At 52.2% G+C, this 23,554-nt stretch overlaps 1 protein-coding gene and 1 long non-coding RNA gene across 13 annotated transcripts in view; one reads left to right on the forward strand and one right to left on the reverse strand.

Moving 5' to 3' along the window:
* Positions 1 to 207: 207 nt before the first annotated feature.
* On the reverse strand, positions 208 to 4,848 carry LOC115899279. Of its 2 annotated transcripts, none has more exons than XR_004059023.1 (3): positions 4,821 to 4,848; positions 3,094 to 3,171; positions 208 to 668 (listed from the first exon to the last, which is right to left on the reverse strand). It is a non-coding gene; the product is annotated as an uncharacterized LOC115899279 (long non-coding RNA). The 2 variants fall into 2 exon arrangements; XR_004059024.1 differs by lacking the exon at positions 4,821 to 4,848 and adding an exon at positions 3,632 to 4,269.
* FCHO1 (FCH and mu domain containing endocytic adaptor 1) overlaps positions 1,532 to 23,554 on the forward strand; it is a 42,638-nt gene continuing 20,615 nt past the window's right edge. For 2 of the 11 annotated variants that reach the window (XM_030937200.1, XM_030937201.1), the window contains exons 1-7: positions 4,922 to 5,032; positions 7,824 to 7,868; positions 8,088 to 8,177; positions 8,612 to 8,685; positions 17,429 to 17,520; positions 19,376 to 19,450; positions 21,942 to 22,083. In XM_030937200.1, coding sequence (XP_030793060.1) covers positions 8,659 to 8,685; positions 17,429 to 17,520; positions 19,376 to 19,450; positions 21,942 to 22,083 — 336 coding nt within the window. In that variant the 5' untranslated portion in view covers positions 4,922 to 5,032; positions 7,824 to 7,868; positions 8,088 to 8,177; positions 8,612 to 8,658. Of the gene's footprint in view, positions 1,629 to 2,050; positions 2,070 to 4,921; positions 5,033 to 5,630; positions 5,694 to 7,823; positions 7,869 to 8,087; positions 8,178 to 8,611; positions 8,686 to 17,428; positions 17,521 to 19,375; positions 19,451 to 21,941; positions 22,084 to 23,554 lie in introns of those variants that run through there. The other 9 variants (XM_030937192.1, XM_030937199.1, XM_030937194.1 and 6 more) reach the window with 8 other exon arrangements.

Genomic DNA, 23,554 nt, shown 5'->3' on the forward strand with positions numbered 1-23,554 from the left:
CTTTGGGTGGCCGAGATGGGAGGATTGCTTTAGCCCAGGGGTTTGATACCAGCCTGGGCAACATGGGGATACCCTGTCTCTATTAAAAAGAAAAAATTAAAGAAAAAAATAATAGGAGAAAGCTGAGTGTGGGGTATACAGGAACTCTCTGTATTATCTTCACAATAATTCTATAAATCTAAAACTGCTCTAAAATAAAGGGTTTATTTGGAAATAAAATGAACTGGCCAGTTTCAGTGCTTCATGACTGTTGTCTCAGCATTTTGGAAGCTGAGGCAGGAGGATTACTTAAGCCTGAGAGTTTGAGGCTGCAGTGAGCTATGATCATGCCACTGCACTCCAGGCTGGGCAACTGAGCAAGACCTCGTCTCTAAACAACAAAAGAAAGAAAAGAAAGAACATCTGTAGTTGCCTTGGAGAACAGGGATTGTGTAGGGCTGGGATAGAGGGAACAAGAAACACAAATAGGAAACTGAGGCGGCATCCAGGCTGAAGATAATTGGGTCTTCGCCGGGACCACTGTGGTGTCTAGAATGGACAATTCGAAACCGTTTCAGAGACACTGAATCCACAGGATGAAATGCTGGTGATGAAGGGAAGAGAAGATCCTTAGGGTGTCCCAAGCTTCTGGTCTGTGCTCCTGGGCTGCCCTGACTGAGCCTGGGAGGCTGGTGGAGAGAGGCAAGAGCGATCAGCTGGGTGCCCTGTCCCTAAGCAGAGGGTAGAATGGGGGACTAGCGGGTGTTGTGTAAGTTTATTTCTTCTTTCTCTTCGTTTTCCTTTGTTTTTTAAGACGAAGTCTCACTCTTGTCGCCTAGGCTGAAGTGCAGTGGTGTGATCTCAGCTCACTGCAACCTCCACCTCTCGGGTTCAAGTGATTCTCCTGCCTCAGCCTCCCGAGTAGCTGGGATTACAGGCAGCTGCCACCACGCCCGGCTAATTTTTGTATTTTTAGTAGAGACAGGGTTTCACCATGTTGGCCAGGCTGGTCTTGAACTCCTAACCTCAAGCAATCGAGTTCGACCTCCAAAAAAGAACTGTCATATGTCCTATGAGGGGATGACCTCCTGTGCAAGGGGCCGGATCCCGGGGCTGCCCTAGGCCGGCTGCAGACTTGCTGTGTGGCCTCCAAACAAGACCTTGCCCTCTCTGAGCCTCAGATTTTCCACTTGTAAAATAAAGACCAATAACGTTCCGGTTACAGGCTTGTGGGGGGGTCATCAAATGAGCCCTGCCTGGGCGCTCAATAAACGTTGGTCGCTCCTTACCCCTTACCACTGAATCTCAGGGGGGAAAGAGTGGCGCCTGTCTCTTTAAATTATGCAAATAGACTGCGGGTGGCGTAAAGGGGGGACTATAAAAAAGATCCTGGTCTTCGGATGGACCAATCAGCGCGCTGGGCTGGCGGAGATGGCCGCCTAAATGGTCCAATGGGGGACCGCGCGGGATCAGAGCCCGCCCTGCCTCCTGGAGGCGTCGCGGGGGTGGGGACTTTGTAGGCCACGCCCCGGGGGCGGAGCCAGTCGGCAGCCGAGCCGCAGCCGCGGAGGGAGGGGCGGGGCGGGCTCGGGTGTCAGCGACCGAGCCGCAGGTGGCGGCGAGCGCGGGGCTCGGCCCGAGCTCAGGAGGTGAGTGTTGCCCCCCGGAACCCCCTGGGACACCCTGGCCCGCGCAGCCTCCCACGCTCACCGTGCCCTGCAGCCCCGGCGGCTGCGGAGGGCAAAGGCGCGGCGGGACGCGAGGGATGGAGAGCAGGGGTTGGGGGCTAAGCGGTGGGCGCCCCGGCTTCTCCCCCAAGTGGTAATCGGGGGTCCGCAGGCGGAAACGGGGACAGCTCCCCAAATCCACCCTCTCCTGGCCTAGAACCGAGCGTGCACGGGGGCGGTGACGACGCGAGACCCCTCCCCAAATCCTTTTATTCTAAGCCTAGGTCTGGGTTCTGGGGCTGCAAAGATGGGGGCGCCGCTCCCCTTCCAGCCTGGAACCCTGGGCGGTGGCTGAGATTAGGACCACCCGCAAATTCCCTCTTCCCAGCTCCGGCCTGCAGACCACCGGGGACCGAGGATGAGGTACTCACTTCCCTTTTCCTCCACTGTGAACCCCTCTCCAGGCCTGATGGCTGGAGGAGCTGGAGGGTCACCTGGCCCCTCCTCTAATCTGCCCCATCCCAGTCCCCCACCTTAAGGATGGGGTGGGGGGCGTTTCACTGGCATCTTCTGTGCGGACCCCAAGGTTGGAATTTTGGGGGTCAGTGTGGGGTCCCCTGCCTGGCACGGTTTATCCAGGCCAGGCCTTGAAGGGCCTGGAGCCTGGACTTGGGGGGGGTCCCTCTGTTACTGAGGGGCGGGGTGTACAGCTAGCATCTGTTCCTGGGGATTAAAATAAATCGAGGTAAATTAGGATCTTGCCAGAGGCTGGCTGTGAGTGGGGTGCGGAGGAGGTTTGGGTGGTGGGGGGCCCCTCCATCTGCCTTGGATCCCCCGAGTCACCTGCCCCAGCCGCAGTGGGGACCAGGAGGCAGAGTCAAATGGACCTGCTTCACTGGTGACCTTGGGCAGGTGACAGCGCCTTTCCAAACCTCGGTTTCCTCTTTTGAAAATTGAGGTTGGGAGCTTCGGACCCTGCATTTTACAGATTCTGAACTCACCCAGCCCACATTTTGTCTGATGGTGATTCACTTTTTTGCTTAACATGTGGGTGGTTTGGGGTCAAGAGAGTATTGAGTTTGGAGACCCTCCCACAGTGTCTTGCTATCCTCTGAGCCTCAGTTTACTGCGCTGCAAAATGGGTTGATGATGACACTCTGATATTGGGGCTGGGGGCATGGGGGCAGGGAGTAAAACACAGGACCAAGCTGCAATCGTTGGGACGGGGCATCACCACCCTGGTCTCACCAGTGGGGCCACCTAGGGCACACCCTGACCCACATACCATCACCCACACCAGGGGCGAACCTGTTCTCGGGCGAGGTCCTGGGCAGGAGGAGGAGGTGGGAGTTGCCAGGCCAGCTCATCCCCTGTCCCTTGGAGCGCCCTCCCAGTGGTGGGCACAGGGCTGGGAGTCTGACACCCCCAGGTTTGAATTTGCCTCTACCTGTGTGTGTTTTCACTTGGTCCCTTGGTTTGTTCTTCTGTGAAATGGGCTGAATTCCTCTGGGAAGATGAGAGGAATCTGTGGGAGGAGGAAGCTCCGTAAATACAGACATGATCATTATAATATTAATGACAGCATTAGTGCTCTTTAAATCGGGTCACAGCTGACCAGGAGGAGGGAGGGGAAGGGGGAGTCTACCAAGGGCATTGCCTGAGGAGACTCTAGCACCTGGGAAAGCTGGGCATACAGTAGGCATTCGATAGATGTTTGCCAAATGAAGTGAGGAAGAGGGAGGAGACCCATGGAGAGAACAGAAAATTCCTGAGAATCCCTGGCTCAGATTCCCACTTAGTGGCCTGAGTCACTGTGTGACCTGGGGCATGTGCCTCAGTTTCCCCATCATGGTGCTGGTCGAGATAAGACCCTGCCTTGAGGTGCGGTGCCGAGAATCAAGCCAGATTGTATAAGTGATCGCAGCCCAGGTGGCTAAGCCAAGAGGGGAGACATGACATAGTGGGTCATTGAAACAGCACGGTACCTGCTTGAACCAAGTGACTGGTCTGTGGGAAGGATGAGAAAATCCCTGCTGCTGGCCCTACTGTACATTCACTGGGGTCCGAGAGAGAGAGGGAAATGCCAGCTCCTGCTTCCCAGGATCCTGGAAGCCAGATCCTGGAAGGTCAGGAGTGGCCCAAGGTCACCAGGCAAGACGTCAGCGGCTCTGGACACCCAGCCAGGCAGCACTCAATTCCCAGAATGGGAGCTCGGGTCTTGCCTTTGTTGCTGATGTGGTTCCTGCTTTGTTTTATCTGTTCTGGGGCTGCTCACATGTCTCAGCCCCAGGTTTGCAAGACTTGGTGCCGGGAAGGCAGGATGGGGGCCTCTGAGTCAGCTGGCAATGTGCTGTGTGACCTTGGGCAAGTCTCTGGCCATCTCTGGGCTTTGTGCTGGTGCTGTTCAGGCTGGGAGACTTGGGTTCTAGCAGGGCTGACTTCTCCATCAGATGAGCCTGATGTCTCAACAAGCCCGATGTCTCAGGCTCACAGTGCTTTCAGGGGTCCGTAGGTTGATGTTTTCACTTCTTTTAAAATCCAAAGGGAAAAAAAATGAACTTCTGGGTTGAAGGAAACATTTTTGTGTATAATATTAGTATATTCATGTTTATGCCAATGTAATTGTAAAATATAGTTTTGTTTTGTTTTCGAGACAGAGTCTCTCTCTGTCGCCGAGGCTGGAGTGCAGTGGCTCGATCGCAGCTCACTGCAACCTCCGTCTCCCGGGTTCAAGCGATTCTCCCTCCTCTCTCTCTCTCTCTCTCTCCCCCGCCCCCGAGTAGCTGGGACTACAGGCACGTGCCACCACGCCCAGCTAATTTTTGTATTTTTAGTAGAGATGGGGTTTCACTGTGTTGGCCAGGATAGTCTCGATCTCTTGACCTCGTGATCTCCCCGCCTCGGCCTCCCAAAGTGCTGGGATTACAGGCGTGAGCCACCGCGCCTGGCCATGTCTTCCCCTTTCTGAGTGCATTTCCCTCTCTGAGCTTCAGTTTGCCCCCTCTGTGAAGTGGGTATCAGCCTACCTCGGGATGGCAAGATGTTGAATGCCTGGGCCAGGGTTGGTGCTCATTTATTTCCCAATTGTTGTCATGATTAATATTTGTTCGGTAAGAACAGCTCCAGGTTCAGGCTGGGGGGGGCTCCAGGTTCAGGTGCCTCTTGTTTACTCACCCATGGCCTATGTGGTTCCAGGGAGGTCCCACGGGTGCTGATTGGGCGGGGGAGGTAAGGTGGCGGTTGGATGGTAGGCGGGGCGGGGTGAGCTTCCTGTCCCCCCCATGCACACAAGCCTCCAACTTGGTGCTGACGGAAGTGGCCTCGTGGCTGTCTCCTGGCGCCTGCCCCATCAGACGGGGGCCCCATCCCACTCGCTACCCTGTCCGGTGAGTATGAGCCCTGGCCAGTAGATGCCCATCATCTCTCCTTGGCCCCCCTCAGGAACAGAGGGGAGGCCCCCCCTGCCCGGAACCTGGGTTTCAGGAGAAGTAGCAGGTGTCACTTCCTGGGCTGGTGAAAGCCTGCATGGGGCCACCCGTTGCCCTGCCCCCCATCCTCCATTCCAGCTGTGAGTGGTGGTTTGGGTTGTGGGGACGACAGAGGGGGCTTGGAAACCCAGAGAGCCACGCGTGATGGTTTCAAACAGGAGGTCATTGGCAGACAGACCAGGGGCAAAATCACAGTCAGCTGGGACCAATGACTGATCACTCTGTGCCTCAGTTTCCCTCATAAAGTTGGGGTTGCATCTGAGGGCATGGCATGAAGCTTGGATGAGCAGAGGCGTGTGAATAGTTAGGTACAGGGTCACGCACATACTAGTGTTCTGTGTGTATCTGTTTGCCAGAGGTGGGGTGAGGCGATCTAATTGAAACTGTAAAAACAGTAGTGAGATTCTTGGTTTCTGGGGAACTTGGGCTCCTTGGTTCCTGGGATCTTCTAGAACAATGTTGGCAGCAAGGCTTTCTCATCTGTCATCCATTACAGCAGCCACCAGCCCCATGTAGCTACTGAGCCTTGGAAGAGAGGCTGGCACAGCCGAGGAGTTGGGTATATAATTTTATTTATTTTATTTATTTATTTATTTATTATTTTTAAGATAGAGTCTCACTCTTTCACCCAGGCTAGAGTGCAGTGGTGTGATCTTGGCTCACTACAACCTCTGCCTCCCAGGTTCAAGCGATTCTTGTGCCTCAGCCTCCCAAGTAGCTGGGACTACAGGTGTGTGCCACCACACCCTGCTAATCTTTATATTTTTTGGTAGAGATGGGGTTTTGCCATGTTGGCCAGGCTGGTCTCAAACTCCTGACCTCAAGTGATCCACCTACCTCAGCCGCCCAAAGTGCTGGGATTACAGGCGTGAGCCACTGCGCCCAGCCAATTGTATTTAATTTTCCTTGATTTAACATTAATACAAAAATTAAGGCCGGGGTGGTGGCTCATGGCTGCAATCCCAGCACTTTGGGAGTCCCAGGCAGGAGGATGGCTTGAGCTCAGGAGTTCGAGACTAGCCTGGGCAACACTAGTGAGACCTAGTCTCTACAAAAAAAAAAAAAAAAAAAAAAAAAAAATTTAAATTAGTTGGGCATGTAGTCCCAGCTACTCAGGTGGCTGAGACGGGAGGATCACTTGAGCCTGGGAAGTCAAGGCTGCAGTGAGCTGTGATCGTGCCACTGTACACTCCAGCCTGGGTGACAGAGCAAGACCCTGTCTCCAAAACAAATAAAAAAATAAAAATACAAAAATTCGGATGTGAGCCTGTAGTCTCAGCTACTCGGGAGGCTGCTATTCAAGACTCCCTTGAACGTGGGAGGTCGAGGCTGCAGTGAGCTATGATCTCACCATTGCACTCCAGCCTGGGCAACAGTGCGCGACCCTGTCTCCGAAAACAAAAAAGAAAAATTAAGTCACCACGTGGGGCTAGTGGTTCCCATGCCAGTCAGCAGAGCTCTAAGGGATTTGGAGATGCTTAGGGTCCTGGTCACGGACAGAAGCTAAGAAGTGATATGGAAATTTAGGGCTTTTCCCCTAGGGATGTCAGTATAGCATGGTCACCACCCTACCCCTGCCACAAAACTAGGTTTCCTAAGGGGCTGCAGAGGGGACTGAAGGTTTTCAGGGCCCCTGTCATTAACCAGTGCAGGGTTGGGAATGTTTGTTGAAACAAATAATTCCTTGCCCAGTGAACTCCTATTCATGCTTTAAAACCCCAACTCCCATGAGCCCTCCTTTCGTCTAGGCTCTTTTGGACCTTGTCCCTCCATCTGGCCCAGCCCTGACCATGCAGGACGGGAGGATCTGTGTCCAGCTCTGTCTCTCTAGACTGGGGACTCCTGCAGGGCCAGGCCCAGGGCTGAATCAGCTCAGGGACCCTGACATTGTCCTAGTCTGGGTGAGCAAATGGGAGCTCTTGGGTGACTCACAGAAGTCCCGGGATTGGAGGCTCAATGATAATAGGTCCAATTAAACTTTCTTCTCTTCTCTTCTCTTTTCTTCTCTTCTTTTCTTTCTCTTTCTTTTCTTTTCTTTACTTTACTTTTTTTTTTTTTTTTTGAGACAAGGTCTTACTCTGTCGCCCAGGCTAGAGTGCAGTGGCCCCATCTCAGCTCACTGCAACCTCCGCCTCCCAGGTTCAAGCGATTCTCCTCTCAGCCTCTCGAGTAGCTGGGATTATAGGTGCCCGCCACCACACCCGGCTAATTTTTGTATTTTTAGTAGAGACAGGGTTTCACCACTTTGGCCAGGCTGGTCTCAAACTCCTGACCTCAGTGATCCACCCGCCTCAGTCCCCCAAAGTGCTGGGATTACAGGCGTGAGCCACCACTCCTAGCCTAAACTAACTTTCAAGATTAGGTAAACTGAGGCGCAGAGGGGGCAGCCTTGCCCAAGGTCTTGCTCAGTCCTTTCCTGGGAAGGCCCCGGGAGCTTCCCCATCCTGTGGTCGCGGGTCCCTGTCACTCCTGCCGCTGTGCCTCCCAGGCTCCCAGCTGCTACCGAGCTGCCTGTGGGGTCATGAATTATGAATGAGGCCTGCAGGCTCCAGTGACAAGCCTGGCCTCTAGAACATGCCAAGGACACTGCCTGTCCGTCCCCTGCCGGGCAGCCTGACCCAGCCTTTGTGCAGAAACACCTGGGTTTCCCCAGGAAGATCCCTTCTAAGCATTCCTTCTTATTTTGCAGATGGGGAAACTGAGGCACGGAGCTGGACAGTGACTCAGACACCAGGTGAACACTGGCTTTCGAGGGCAGGGTTGGGACTCATGGGGGCAGCAGTGCCAGCTGGAGGAGTGAGCTCTGACTCCCAGGAGGGTGCATAAGGTGGGGACTGTCCTAGAGGAATTCAGAAGACCCCAAGGGACCCTCAGGGACACTTCACGGACCCCAACCCCCATGTGGCTGATCACAGCCCCTGCATCTATTTCTCTTCAAACCCTTTTCCTGCAGGAGCCGCCTGGAGTGGAGCCGAGAGCTCAGGTCTGGGCTCAGCCAGTCCAGAGTGCAAATCTACTGTCCCTTCCTAGCTGTGTGATCTTGGCAAGTGGCTTCCCCTCTGGGGGTGGGGAGGGCTCAGTTTTCCCATCTGTGAAGTGGATCAGAGTTTTCCTGCCAAGGTTGGGGTCATCCAGCACTGCTCCTACCCACTGCTATGAACTCTTATATGTACCTAAAAACCCCACATTCCATGCCCCCTCCTCCAATATAGACTCCCTCAGCTCTTGTCCCTCCACCTAGTCTAGTCCTGACTCTGGAATTGGGAGCATCTATGTCTTGTTCTGACCCCCTCTGCTGGAGCTACTTGGGACCAGCACTGGGGCTGAATTATCTCAGGGGTCCTGGCATGCTCTTAGCATTGGAGCTTTCAGTTCCTCCTTCGTCCTTTCTCTCCTTCCTCTACAGGGAGGGACTTTCCCCCCCATCAAGCCCACACTGGCAATGACTCTGTAGCTCAAACTTGCCTCTCTCTTCAGACAGGCACTGGACGGGGCCTGCAGGGGTCTCCACAGAGACCATCAGGATGTCGTATTTTGGGGAGCATTTTTGGGTAAGACCGACTCTTATTTTGGCAGGGGATGCTGGCAGGGCTGCAGGGACTTTTATGGAGATGGGGGGACTGGAGAGTTGTGGGTAGAGTGTTGGACAGGTAGACGGTCTGCAAGGGATGGAAGTTAAAGTTGGAAGAGTCAGGCTGGGTTTGAATTCATACCCATCCCAGACCTCGCAGGCCTTACGACCTTGGGTAAGTCATAGCTTGTGTCATAGGGAGACCAAGGCTCAGAGTGGGAACGTCTAAGCAACCTGAAGTTGCCCCATGAAAAAGTGCAGAGTCAGTGCTCAAACCCAGGGCTAAACTGAACTTCCAGGACCCAGGGTCATTCCAGCCAGGGAATTTCCACCCCCTTCCCACCCTGGAGAATTGAGGGGTTTTCCTGACCTGGCCTCTCATGGCCTGTGCACCCCTCCACTGTTCAGGCTGGAGATCACCTACTGTAGACCAAGGGATGCTGAGTGAGACAGATTTGTTTTCATTCATTCATTTCCTCTCTCCCTGCCACTGTGACCTCATCCCCAGCCAGCCCTAGGAGATGCTGGGGCCTCCGAGAGAATCCATCCCAGCCCCAGCCCCAAGGGAGGAGTCCCCAGTCTAGGGGACCCAGAGCCAACTTAGACACCTTCAGAGCCAGCTTAGACACCTTCAGCCCTGCAAGACCAGGGCTGAACCCAGCCTTGGGGGTCCTGCATTGGGAACCAGGACACAGAATCGTGTTTGCTGTGGGACAGCCTGGGCAAAAGACCAGAGGTGTGACACTGAGTGGCAAGTTTGGGGAACAGGGACTCCTCCTGCAGAGCCAGGCTGACGGGGTGCCACAGAGGATGGGTAAACAGGGGAGGGCCCAGGAGTCAGGGAAGGACCAGGTCAGAAAGCCCCTTCCCCAGTTGCAAGCCCTGAGCTTGCAGCGGGGAAGCCTGTTGCTAGGTGACTGGTTGCCCCTGGCAACAAGCCCCACTCCTGCCCTTGCTCCCTCCCCAGCTGGGGCTCCTCTTACTGGCACTCGCTTTCTTAAAGGGGCCGCACTCCCTTGCCACCTGCAGGGGTGTGACCTCTGCCCTCTCTCCAAAGGTGAGACTCCTCGATTTGCCCCTGAAAGGCTGTGTGACCCCAGCAAGGGGCTACCCCTCTCTGAGCTCCTGTTAGTACTACTGTGTAATGGAGGTGACCATTTGAGGATCAGAAGTCACCCTCATTTTGGAACCCCGACAGTGGCACCTACATTTATTTTAAATCCTTTTTAATTGTGTGAGGCGTGCAGGCTCGCTGCAGAAAATTCAGATCAGCAAAGAGAAAATAGAAACCGCCCCCGACTTCCCCACCCCACCCAAAGATATCCTGGTAGAGAATGGTTAAGAGCTTTGAGTTCAGGGCCGGGCGCGGTGGCTCAAGCCTGTAATCCCAGCACTTTGGGAGGCCGAGACGGGTGGATCACGAGGTCAGGAGATCGAGACCATCCTGGCTAACACGGTGAAACCCCATCTCTACTAAAAAATACAAAAAACTAGCCGGGCGATGTGGCGGGCGCCTGTAGTCCCAGCTACTGGGGAGGCTGAGGCAGGAGAATGGCGTGAACCCGGGAGGCGGAGCTTGCAGTGAGCTGAGATCTGGCCACTGCACTCCAGCCTGGGTGATAGTGAGACTCCGTCTCAAAAAAAAAAAAAAAAAAAAAAAAAAAAAGAGCTTTGAGTTCAGGATTCGAACTGGGCTCTGCTGGAAGCCCTGGAGCAAATGGCTTTGTCTGCCTGAACCTCCGTTTCCCCATCTGGGAAAAAGGGATGAAATTCCTGCGCCGCCACTCCCACCCCATGCACCCCCATGCACCCCCAGACTCCGGGAGGCCTTCTGTCACTGGCAAGGTTTCTTTTTATCAGTTGCTGGTATTGAAGCCGCCACAGAAGCCTGGTTCTTTGCTGGGTGATGCCGGGGCCCTGATGGCTCAAAGGAGGCTCTCATCAGGGGAGAGTAAGCCAGACAGGGATGCCCCAGTCTCATCACGCCAGGGCAGGGCTGAAGCATAAAGTGTACTAGGGAGTCGTGGGGGAAGGGTGAGCAGGAGAAGGACATAAATAAGCTCTGTTACAAAGACCACACTCTTGGCTGTGCGCAGTGGCTCATGCCTGCAATCCCAGCATTTTGGGAGGCCGAGGGGGGCAGATCACCTGAGGTCAGGAGTTGGAGACCAGCCTGGCCAACATGGCAAAACCCCATCTCTACTAAGAATACAAAACTTAGCTGGGCATAGTGGCGTGAGCCTATAGTCCCAGCTACTTGGGAGGCTAAGGCAGGAGAATCGCTTGAACCTGAGAGGTGGAAGTTGCAGTGAGATTGTACCACTGTACTCCAGTCTGGGCGATGGAGTGAGACTCTGTCTCAAAAAAAAAAACAAAACAAAAAAACCACACTTTGGCTGGCACTGAGGCAAGTCTGATGTCTTGAAGTTCTGATGGGAGAGACAGACCTGAGACAGCCCCTCCTAGGACCCTCGGCTGCCAGCCCAGTCCAAGGGAGGCAGACGCCGCTGGGGATTTGCCAGGTCTGGGAAACGGGCCAGTAGTTGGCTCTGAGTCAGACCCAGATGCTGGCCTGGGCGGTGGTGCCTGGTGCAGCCTCACCCGAGGATCTCCTGGGGCCAGCACTGTGCCAGCCTCATCCCAGCAAGACCCCTGGGAGTTGGGTGCTGTTGTTGTCCCCACTTGTCACACAAGGAAGGAAACTGAGGCCAGAGAGATGAAGTCACCAACCCAAAGTGACCCTGTGCGTATAAGGCAATTGGACACTTGAACTTTGAAAGTACAATTCCAAACACAAGAAGAGAGAAAATATAGATGGAGCACGGTAGCTCATGTCTGTAATCCAAACACTTTGGGAGGCTGAGATGGTGGATTGCCTGAGCCCAGGAGTTTGAGACGAGCCTAGGCAACATAGCAAGACCCTGTCTCTACTAAAAAGACAAAAACTTAGCTGGGTGTGGTGGTGTGCACCTGTGGTCCCAACTACTTGGGAGGCTGAGATGGGAGGATCGCTTGAGCCTGGGAGGCGGAGGTTGCAATGAGCCAAGATATCACTGGACTCCAGCCTGGGTGACAGAGTGAGACCCTGTCTAAAAAAATAAATAAATAAAAAATAAAATATATTCCTGGTGAGCTGGAGGGAGCAACAGTGAAGTGGGGAGGGGGTTGAGCAGAGTTAGGGAAGTTTCTAGAGCAGGTGGCAATGATCCTTGAGAAGTGGAAGGATGTGGATGGGTGGAAGGAGATGGAGACTGGAGAGCTGATGGCGGGAATAGCCTGGACAAAGGTGTGGTGGTGGAAAGGCACTGCCTGTCTTTGCTATTTGCTGTTTTGTGGGTGAGGCTAAGAAGAAGCTAGGAGATGAGGCTGGAGTGGCAATTCCAGGCCATGGACTTGAACTTCAGCATCTGGTGGGCAGTCGGGACCCATCGATGATTCTAGAATGAAGTGTGACCATTGGGAGATTTGGGCTTGAGGCTGACCTGGGTCTGCCCCAGTCTTGGCTTCAGTTTCTCCATTGATGCAGCAGGAAACGCTATCTGGCAGTGACTTCTGGCTTTAACCTTCAAGCTTCTGGCCAAGTGTGGTGGCTCACACCTGTAATCCCAGCACTTTGGGAGGCTGAGATAGGAGGGTTGCTTGAGTCCAGGAGTTCGAGACCAACCTTGGCAACATGGTAAGGCCCCGTCTCTACTAAAAATCAAAAAAATTAGCCGGATATGGTGGCATGTGCCTGTGGTCCCAGCTACTTGGGAGGCTGTGGTGGGATGATCTCTTGAGCCCAGGAATTTGAGGCTGCAGTGAGCCATGATTGTGCCGCTGCACTCCAACTGGGGAGACAGAACGAGACCCTGTCTCAAACATAGAAAAATATATATAACATTCAAGCTTCCAGGTACCTGGAAGGGTGAACCCGGCAGGTTGGAGGAGGGCACAGGAAACTACCATTTATGGAAAACCGGCCAAATGCTGCCAGAGGGATGGCTTCACTGATGTGTGTTGGGTCTTAAATGGCATCAGATCCCTCCACAAGCCTTCTCTTCCAGTATTCTTACAAGACCTGATTTGATGCTAAAATGTCCCCAATTCCATCAGACCCCAAGACCCCAGCTGATTACCTTTTTTGGGGGGGAGTGGGACAGAGTCTCACTCTGTTGGCCAGGCTGGAATGCAGTGGTGGGATCTCAGCTCACTGCAACCTCTGCCTCCCTGCTTCAAGCAATTCTCCTGCCTTGTTCTCCCGAGTATTTGGGACTACAGGTGCCCACCACCAGGCCTGGCTAATTTTTGTATTTTTAGTAGAGACAGGGTTTCACCATGTTGGCCAGTCAGGTCTTGAACTCTTGACCTTAAGTGATCTGCCTGCTTCAGCCTCCTGAAGTGCTGGAATTACAGACGTGAGACACCACACCCATCTAATCATTGGTTTTAAAGTTGTTATGGTGAGTTTTAAGTCCAAATCTAAAGGTGTCCAATCCCAACAGTGGGCACAGAGGACCAGGTCTGCAAGGGGTAGAGAGAAGTGGGATCAGAAGGTGTGTATGAGGCCAGGTGTGGTGACTCATGCCTGTAATCCCAGCACTTTGAGAGGCCGAGGCAGGCAGATCACTTGAGGTCAGGAGTTCGAGACCAGCTTGACCAACATGGTGAAACCCTGCCTCTACTAAAAATACAAAAATCAGCCAGGCATAGTGGTGGCATGCGCCTGTTAAGGAAAAAAAAATCCCTATATTTAATCTATATTGGTCTTGCCTTTTATCCTCTTCCTCAGTTCAATTAATTTTGTTTATTCTTTTTTGTTTTCTGTAGATGGTCATATAATCTGCTCTCAATTCTTTTTCTTATCTTACTGCATTGGCCAGCACCTCCACATCAGCATTAAATATTAGCCATGATTTGAGGCATTCCTGCTTCGTCCTGAAATACGTTGTGTCTCCTGTTTTACCACCCTTTTTTTTTTTTTTTTTTTTTTTTTGGCAGTGGGGGATAGAGTCTTGCTATGTCATCCAGGTTGGAATGCAATCGCACAATCTCAGCTCACTACAACCTCTGCCTCCCAGGTTCAAGAGATTCTCCTGCCTCAGCCTCCGAGTAGCTGAGGTTATAGTCATGTGCCACCACTCCTGGCTAATTTTTGTATTTTTAGTAGAGACAGGGTTTCACCATGTTGGCCAGTCTGGTCTCGAACTCTTGACCTCAGATAATCTGCCTGCCTCGGCCTCCCAAAGTGCTGGGACTACAGGTGTGAGCCACCTCGCCCAGCCTGATAACCATTTTTAATGGACAGCTTAGTAGTGTTCAGGCATGATGCCCTTCCCAGGTGACAGAAGCTGGCTGGCATTAAGATATAGTTGTTGCCTCGGTTTTTCCTACTCCTTTCATGCGGCAAAGGGTCCCAATTTTCCATCGAGAGTGGCAGAAAAAGTTGCCCTTTTACATAAATGTCTTTGGGGGAGAAACATAAGCCAATTTAAAACAAATGCTAACTATTAATAACTAATGTTACAAATTAGCAAAAGCTAGAGTTGCCTTTGGGGCTTTGGGGAGCATTGACATGGATTATGTTGCTGCTTGTATCATCCCCATGTAAGAGGCGGGTGTCTCCCAGGCTGTGGTGTAGTGACGTGATTTTGGCTCATTGCAATCTCTGCCTCCCGGGTTCAAGCGATTCTCCTGCCTCAGCCTCCTGAGTAGCTGGGATTACAGGCACCTGCCACCGTGCTTGACTACTTTTGCATTTTTAGTAGAGACAGGGTTTCACCATATTGACCAGGCTGGTTTCAAACTCAAGACCTCAAGTGATCTGCCTGCCTCAGCCTCCCAAAATGCTGGGATTACAGGCGTGAGCCACCGCGCGCAGCCTCCCAGCCCCATCTTAATGAGGAGCTGCTAAAAGCTCAGAGAGGGGCAGTGACTTGCCTGCGTCACACAGTGCAGCCCTAGTCTCCTCCACCATGACAACCCCAGAAATTGGAGTAAAGAGATTTTGTGCAAGGCATTCTCAGGCACCAGGGTAGAAATGCTCCGTTCCCACTGGCACTAGCAGGTAACAGCAGAATCATTTGTTCATTTTTTCGACAAACTCAAATGCCCTTTCTGTCTCTTATTCTTTTTTTTTTTTTTTTTTTTTTTTTTTTGAGGCGGAGTCTCGCTCTGTCGCCCGGACTGGAGTGCAGTGGCCAGATCTCAGCTCACTGCAAGCTCCGCCTCCCGGGTTTATGCCATTCTCCTGCCTCAGCCTCCCGAGTAGCTGGGACTACAGGCGCCCGCCACCTCGCCCAGCTAGTTTTTGTATTTTTAGTAGAGACGGGGTTTCACCGTGTTAGCCAGGATGGTCTCGATCTCCTGACCTCGTGATCCGCCCGTCTCGGCCTCCCAAAGTGCTGGGATTACAGGCTTGAGCCACCGCGCCCGGCCTCTGTCTCTTATTCTGTGCTGGGCTTTGCTGGGTCCAGGGAGAGAACTCAAACCTGGACCCTACTTTGGGTTCTCATAGAGGGAGTTTCCATGTTGACAAGAACAGAAAACACAACTACAGTGACTTAAGCAACGGGGACTGTATTGGCTTTTAAGATCGAATGATTATGGGGGAATGTGGCTTTCAGGGTTGGTTTGATCCAGCAACTTGATTCAACACACCTTTTTTTTTTCTTTGTAGCTATTGTAAATGCGATCACTTTCTTGATTTCTTTTCAGCTATTTTATTAATGGTGTATAGAAACGCTACTGATTTTCATATGTTGATATTTGTATTTTGCAACTTAACTGAATTTGTTCATCAGTTCTAGGAGTTTTTTGGTGGAGTGTTTAGGCTTTCCTATACATAAGATCATGTCGCAAAGAGAGACAATTTGACTTTTTTTTTCATATGTGTGTGTGTGTGTATATATATATATTATATATATAAATTGTTGTTGTTGTTTTTCTTTTTTTTTTTTTTTTTTTTTTTTTTTGAGACGGAGTCTCGCTCTTTCGCCCAGGCTGGAGTGCGGTGGCCGGATCTCAGCTCACTGCAAGCTCCGCCTCCCGGGTTTACGCCATTCTCCTGCCTCAGCCTCCCGAGTAGCTGGGACTACAGGCACCCGCCACCTCGCCCGGCTAGTTTTTTGTATTCTTTAGTAGAGACGGGGTTTCACCGTATTAGCCAGGGTGGTCTCGATCTCCTGACCTTGTGATCCGCCCGTCTCGGCCTCCCAAAGTGCTGGGATTACAGGCTTGAGCCACCGCGCCCGGCCTGTTGTTGTTGTTTTTCTTCCCGAGATGGAGTCTTGCTCTGTTGCCCAGAGCTGGAGTGCAATGGCACGATCTCGGCTCACTGCAACCTCTGCCTCCCGGGTTCAAGCAATTCTCCTGCTTCGGCCTTCCAAGTAGCTGGGATTACAGGGGTGCACCACCATGCCTGGCTAATTTTGTATTTTTAGTAGAGACAGGGTTTCACCATGTTGGCCAGGCTGGTCTCAAACTCCTGACCTCGTGATCTGCCTGCCTCGGCCTCCCAAAGTGCTAGGATTACAGGCGTGACCCACTCCAATTTATTTTTCTTCCTTCCTTCCTTCCTTCCTTCCTTCCTTCCTTCCTTCCTTCCTCCCTCCCTCCCTCCCTCCCTCCCTCCCTCCCTCCCTTCCTTCCTTCCTTCCTTTCTCTTTCTTCATTCCCTTTCCCTTTCCCTTTCCCTTTCCTTCATTTTGAGACAGTCTTGCTCTGATACCCAGACTGGAGTGCACTGGTGGGCTCAAGCAATCCTCCTGACTCAGTCTCCCAAGTAGCTGGGATTACAGGCATGCGCCACCACGCCTGGCTAATTTTTGTATTTTTAGTAGAGACAGGGTTTCGCCATGTTGGCCAGGCTGGTCTCGAACTCCTGACCTCAAGTGATCCACCCACCTTGGCTTCTCAAAGTGCTGGGATTACAGGCGTGTGAGCCACTGCGCCCAGCTGAACACACATTTTTTTTTTTTTTTTAAATACAAAAGCCCTCTGGTTCAGCTTCTTTCTTTCTTTTTTTTTTTTTTGAGACGGAGTCTCGCTCTGTCGCCCAGGCTGGAGTGCAGTGGCCGGCTCTCAGCTCACTGCAAGCTCCGCCTCCTGGGTTCACGCCATTCTCCTGTCTCAGCCTCCCGAGTAGCTGGGACTACAGGCGCCCGCCTCGTCGCCCGGCTAGTTTTTTGTATTTTTTTAGTAGAGACGGGGTTTCACCGTATTAGCCAGGATGGTCTCGATCTCCTGACCTCGTGATCCGCCCGTCTCGGCCTCCCAAAGTGCTGGGATTACAGGCTTGAGCCACCGCGCCCGGCCTGGTTCAGCTTCTTTCTAAGGTTCGCGGTTTGCATTTGACTTCCAATATCCCCTGTGGCCATATAATTCCTCATTTATGGAAAGACAGAGAAAGGGGGAGGAGACTGAGACCGAAAATGGCAGAGAGACTCAGAAAAACAGAGACACAAAGACAGAAGGAGACAAAGACACAGAACAAATGAGATTCCTCCCCAGCAACTACGGGACAAAAAGAAAATCCCAAGCTTCTCTCTGATTGGACAAATTTAAGGTCCATAGACAATCCTATGGCCCAGGGGAAATGCAGCAAGCTGATTCGCTCAGTTCTGAACGAGTCCCTACAGCCAAGGGGATGGACTGCTGCTCCTTGGCCACGCCTCCGTTGCTAAGCAACTATGATGCACCCCCCCCCCCCATTCTTTCTCAGTCTCTACTCCCATCCCCTACAGGGCGAGAAAAATCATGGCTTTGAGGTCCTGTACCACAGCGTGAAGCAGGGGCCCATCTCCACCAAGGAGCTGGCGGACTTCATCCGGGAGAGGTGAGGTCCCCAAGCCCCATCCACCAGGGGCCACGCCCACCACCCTGTAGTCACGCCCACCTCATGACTACGCCCTACATGGTCAGGGGCTAGATCCCTGAGGATTCCAGACACCAGAGGGGCTAGAAGATCCTGGAAATGACCGATTCTCAACCCTGTCAGCCCCATATCTCCTTTTAAACAACAATCACCTGATTTCGAAAGCGCCCCTCCTCAAAAGAGGATGATATAACCTACTCACGGTGGGAATTTTTTTTTTTTTGGAGACAAGATCTCTCTTTGTTGCCCAGGCTAGAGTGCAGTGACCCCAGCATAGCTCACTGCAGCCTCGAACTCCTGAGTTCAAGGGATCCTCCTACCTCAGCCTCCCGAGTAACTGCGACTATAGGCATGTACCACCACATCTGGCTTTTTTTTTTTTTTTTTTTTAAACAGAGGTTTGCTCTGTTGCCCAGGCTGCAGTGCAATGGCGCAGTCTCGGCTCACTGCAACCTCTGCCTCCCGGGTTCCAGCGATTCTCCTGCCTCAGTCTCCCAAGCAACTGAGACTACAGGTGCCTGCCACCACGTCTGGCTAACTTTTATATTTTTTTAGTAGAGACGGGGTTTCACTGTGTTGGCCAGGTGGGTCTCAAACTCCCGACCTCAGGTGATCTGCCCGCCTTGGCCTCCAAAAGTGCTGGAATTACAGGCGTAAGCCACTGCGCCCTGCCTTTTGTTGTTGTTGTTGTTGTTGTTTTTAAGAGACAGAGTCGGCGTGGCGCGGTGGCTCAAGCCTGTAATCCCAGCACTTTGGGAGGCCGAGACGGGCGGATCATGAGGTCGGGAGATCGAGACCATCCTGGCTAACACGGTGAAACCCCGTCTCTACTAAAAAATACAAAAAACTAGCCGGGTGATGTGGCGGGCGCCTGTAGTCCCAGCTACTCGGGAGGCTGAGGCAGGAGAATGGCATAAACCCAGGAGGCGGAGCTTGCAGTGAGCTGGGATCCGGCCACTGCACTCCAGCCTGGGCGACAGAGTGAGACTCTGTCTCAAAAAAAAAAAAAAAAAAAAAAAAAGAGACAGAGTCTCACTTTGTTGCCCAGCAACATAGCTGGGCATAGCTCACTGCAGCTTCAACCTACCAGGACCAAGCGATCCTCCCACCTCAGGCTCCTGAGTAGCTGGGACTACAGGAGTGCACCACCACATCTATCTAGTTTAAAATTTTTTTTTTTTTTAGAGAAGGAGTCTCGTTGTATTGCCCAGGGTGGTCTCGAATCCCTGGGTTCCAGTGGTTCTCCTGCCTCAGCCTCCCAAAGTGCTGGGATTACAGGCATGAGTCACCATGCCCGGGCCTACTACTGTTGTTAATAAAATATATTACATAAGAAAAAATCTTCTATGAATTTTCAAAACATCCTTTAGAGGGTTGTGTCATCACCCCATCATGGAAAGCCACAGTTCAGGTGTTTAAGATGGGGAAACTGAGGCCCAGAGGTGCAGTGCCTCTCTCAAGGGTGTCTGAAAGCTTCTTCATCTTTTTTTTTTTTTTTTGAGATGGAGTCTTGCTCTGTCACCCAGGTTGGAGTGCAGTGGCACGATCTCAGCTCACTGCAACCTCCACCTCCTAGGTTCAAGCAATTCTCGTGCCTCAGCTTCCCGAGTAGCTGGGAATTACAGGCATGCACCACCACACCTGGCTTATTTTTGTATTTTTAGTAGAGACGGGGTTTCACCAAGTTGGCCAGGCTGGTCTTGAATTGCTGACCTCAGGTGATCCGCCTGCCTCGGCCTCCCAAAGTGCTGGGATTACAGGCGTGAGCCACTGCGCCCGGGCAGTTTCTCCATCTTTACCTCATTCTCCTACCCAGGGCAACCATCGAGGAGACCTACTCCAAGGCGATGGCGAAACTCTCCAAGCTGGCCAGCAATGGGACCCCCATGGGGTGAGTGGGGTAGGGGTCACCAACGTGGGGACATTGGGAGCCTCCTCCTTGGTGGACATCTCTTCACACTCAGGGCATGTAGAATAGAGTGTCATCCATCTTGATTATGGGGCTAATTGGATAGAGGAATGTATATAATTCATTTACACACTAGCTCATTCATTCCGCAAATATTTATTGAGTGCCTTCTGTGTGCCAAGCACCAGCAGCAACCCAGACAGATAAAAACCCAGTCACCTTCGTGCAATGTACATCTGGGTTGCATGACCACACAGATGTTAAATACACACAAAAAAACATTTTTTTTTTTTCTGGGGTGAAAAGTGCTGGGAAGGGGGCCAGGCACAGTGGCTCACGCCTGTACTCCCAGCACTTTGGGAGGCTGAAGTGGGCAGATCACCCGAGGTCAGGAGTTCAAGACCAGCCTGGACAACATGGCAAAACCCCATCTCTACTAAAAATACAAAAGTAGTCGAGTGTGGTGGCGGGCGCCTGGAATCACAGCTACTCAGGAGGCTGAGACAGGAGAATCGCTAGAACATGGGAGGCGGAGGTTGCAGTGAGCCAAGATTGTGCCACTGCACTCCAGCCTGGGCAACAAGCGGGAAAACTCTGTCTCAAAAAAAAAAAAAAAAAAAGGTGCTGGGGAGGGAATGAAATAGGACTACGAGAGGTTGGGCACTTTCTCAGGGGTGGGCCCGGCCTCCCTGAGCTGAGACCTTAATAGAAAGGGGCTGGCAGGCCAGGTACGGTGGCTCACGCCTGTAATCCCAGCACTTTGGGAGGCCGAGGCGGGTGGATCACAAGGTCGGGAGATCGAGACCATCCTGGCTAACACTGTGAAACCCCGTCTCTACTAAAAATACGGAAAAAAAATTAGCCGGGTGAGGTGGCGCAGCCTGTAGTCCCAGCTACTTGGGAGGCTGCGGCAGGAGAATGGTGTGAACCTGGGAGGTGGAGTTTGCAGTGAGCCGAGATCGCGCCACTGCACTCCAGCCTGGGCAACAGAGCGAGACTCCGTCTCAAAAAAAGAAAGAGAGAGAGAGAGGAGAGAGAGAGAGAGGAAAGAGAAAGAAAGAAAGAGAGAGAGAGGGAGGGAGGGAGAGAGAGGCTGGCCATGGGGATGTCTGAGGGACAGACACCGAGGCAAGTGGCTCAGCCAGTGCAAAGGCCCCAAGTTGACAGGTGTAGCATGTTTAAGGAAGAGTGAGGAGGTTGGTGTGGCTGCAGGGGTTGGGCAATGAGGAAAGGAAGTAGGAGGGGAGATGGCAGGGCGAGGCCTTAGGGGCCTGACATACTAATAACTCTATATGAACTTTGTGCCTGGGTGCGGTGGCTCACGCCTATAATTCCAGGATTTTGGGAAGCTGAGGTGGGAGAATCACTTGAGGCCAAGAGTTCAAGACCAGCCTGGGCAGCATGGAGAAACCTCTGTCTCTACTAAAAATGCAAAAATTAGCCGGGCATGGGGGCATATGCCTGTAGTCTCAGCTACTCAGGAGGCTGAGGTGGGATGATGGCTTGAGTCCAGGAGATTGAGGCTGCATTGAGCCATGATTGCACCACTGCACTTCAGCCTGGGTGACAGAGCCAGACCCTGCCTCAAGAAAACAAAAACAAAACACATAATGTGGTCCCGATGGCATTTGTAATTTTCTTTCTTTTTTTTTTTAATTTTTAATTTTTTTTATTTTGAGACGGAGTCTAGCTCTGTCGCCCAGGCTGGAGTGCAGTGGCCGGATCTCAGCTCACTGCAAGCTCCGCCTCCAGGGTTTACGCCATTCTCCTGCCTCAACCTCCCGAGTAGCTGGGACTACAGGCGCCCGCCACCTCGCCCGGCCAGTTTTTTGTATTTTTTTTTAGTAGAGATGGGGTTTCACCGTGTTAGCCAGGATGGTCTCAATCTCCCGACCTCGTGATCCGCCCGTCTCGGCCTCCCAAAGTGCTGGGATTACAGGCTTGAGCCACCGCGCCCGGCCTATTTATTTATTTTGAGATGGAGTCTCGCTGTGTCACCCAGGCTAGAGTGCAGTGGTGCAATCTCAGCTTACTGCAAACTCCGCCTCCCGGGTTCAAGCGATTCTTCTGCCTCAGCCCCCTGAGTAGCTGGGATTACAGGCTCCCTCCACCACACACAGATAATTTTTGTATTTTAAGTAGAGACCAGCTCAGGCTGGTCTCGAACTCCTGACCTCAAGTGATCCGCTCGCCTCGGCCTCCCAAAGTGCTGGGATTACCAGGGCCTGAGTTTAAATTCCAGCCCTGATGTTCATTTGTTGAGGGGCCTTGGGATGACCTATAGACCCCCTATGCCTCAGTTTCCCCATCTGTCACAGGCCCGCCTCTTACGGCTGCAATGGAGATTAAATGAATTAGTATGCATTCATGTTTAGCAGGGATCAGCGCACAGCACATACCTGAGCCAGTGCCAGCGCTTTCCCGGGGTGGGGTGAGCCTGATGAACCCTGCGTGTGACCTTGCCTGTCCCCAGGACATTCGCCCCGCTCTGGGAGGTCTTCCGCGTCTCCTCAGACAAGCTGGCGCTGTGCCACCTGGAACTGACACGGAAGTTACAGGATCTCATCAAGGACGTTCTCCGCTACGGTGAGGAACAGCTCAAGACCCACAAGAAGGTGTGTGTCGTGGGCGCCGCCCAGCGGCTGGGTGGGTGTGGAACACCAGCAGCTCACAGGACCCCAGATCTTCTGGGGCCTTAAAACCTGCGGATGCGCGCCTCGGATAATTCCGTTAATTCCACAATGTCAAGCCCAGGGTCTTAAGGACCTGAGCATTTTTGAATTTCAAACTTGCAAAATTCCAGACCAGGAGGTAGCACACTGTGGCCCGCGGGCCAAATCCAGCCCACGCCTCACCACCAGTGTTTGTACAAAGAAGGGTTTTTTTTTCGTTTGCTTGTTTTTGAGAGACAGGGTCTTGCTCTGTCACCCACGTGCAGTGGCATGATCAGAGCTACTTGCAGCCTCAAACACTTGGGCTCAAGTGAACCTCCTTCCTCAGCCCCCACAGAATAACTGGGACTACAGGTGCATGCCACCATGCCTGGCTAATTTTTAAAAAATGTTTGGGCCCAGTGCAATGACTCATGCCTATAATCCCAGCACTTTGGGAGGCTGAGGCGGCAGGATGGCTGGAGCCCAGGATCCTCCAGGAGTTTGAGATCAGCCTGGGCAACATAGGGAGACCCTGTCATTACCAAAAACAAAAAACTATCCAGGAATGGTGGCACATGCCAGTAGTCCCAGCTACTCAGGAGGCTGAGGTGGGAGGATCACTTGAGCATGGGAGGTCGAGGCTGCAGTGAGCCATGATCACGCCACTGCACTCCAGCCTGGGCAACAGAGAAAGAACCCATCTCAAAAAAAAAAAAAAAAAAAAGGCTGGGCGCGGTGGCTCAAGCCTGTAATCCCAGCACTTTGGGAGGCCGAGATGGGTGGATCACGAGGTCAGGAGATCGAGACCATCCTGGCTAACACGGTGAAACCCCGTCTCTACTAAAAATACAAAAACTAGCCGGGCGAGGTGGCGGGCGCCTGTGGTCCCAGCTACTCGGGAGGCTGAGGCAGGAGAATGGCGTAAACCCTGGAGGCGGAGCTTGCAGTGAGCTGAGATCCGGCCACTGCACTCCAGCCCAGGGGACAGAGGGAGACTCCGCCTCAAAAAAAAAAAAAAAAAGAAAGAAAGAAAGAAAGAAAAGGAAAAAGAAATGGGTTATCACTAGTTTTGACATTTTTAAAGGTTTAGAAAAAATCTAAAGAAAAATAAAATTTCAACACGTGTGAAAATTGTATGACTGTCACACATCAGTGCCGGTAAATAGAGTTTTATTGGCACACAGCCATGCCCATTGATGTGCCTGTCATTTCTGGCTGTTTTGCACTGCAGTGACAGAGTCAAGTGTTTATATCAAGCCAAATACATTTGCTATATATCCCTTTACAGAAAACATTTGCCAACAGCTGTTCTAAAGCATTAGAAGATACAGATATTCATTTTTACTATTTTTACAGTCTTATAAACCTAGAATCTTGGAAGAACCATCTTAGACTCTTAGAATTCCACAATATTCAAAGCTTATAATTGTAG

This window comes from Rhinopithecus roxellana, chromosome 8 (genome assembly GCF_007565055.1).
Source record: "Rhinopithecus roxellana isolate Shanxi Qingling chromosome 8, ASM756505v1, whole genome shotgun sequence".
NCBI lineage: Eukaryota > Metazoa > Chordata > Mammalia > Primates > Cercopithecidae > Rhinopithecus > Rhinopithecus roxellana.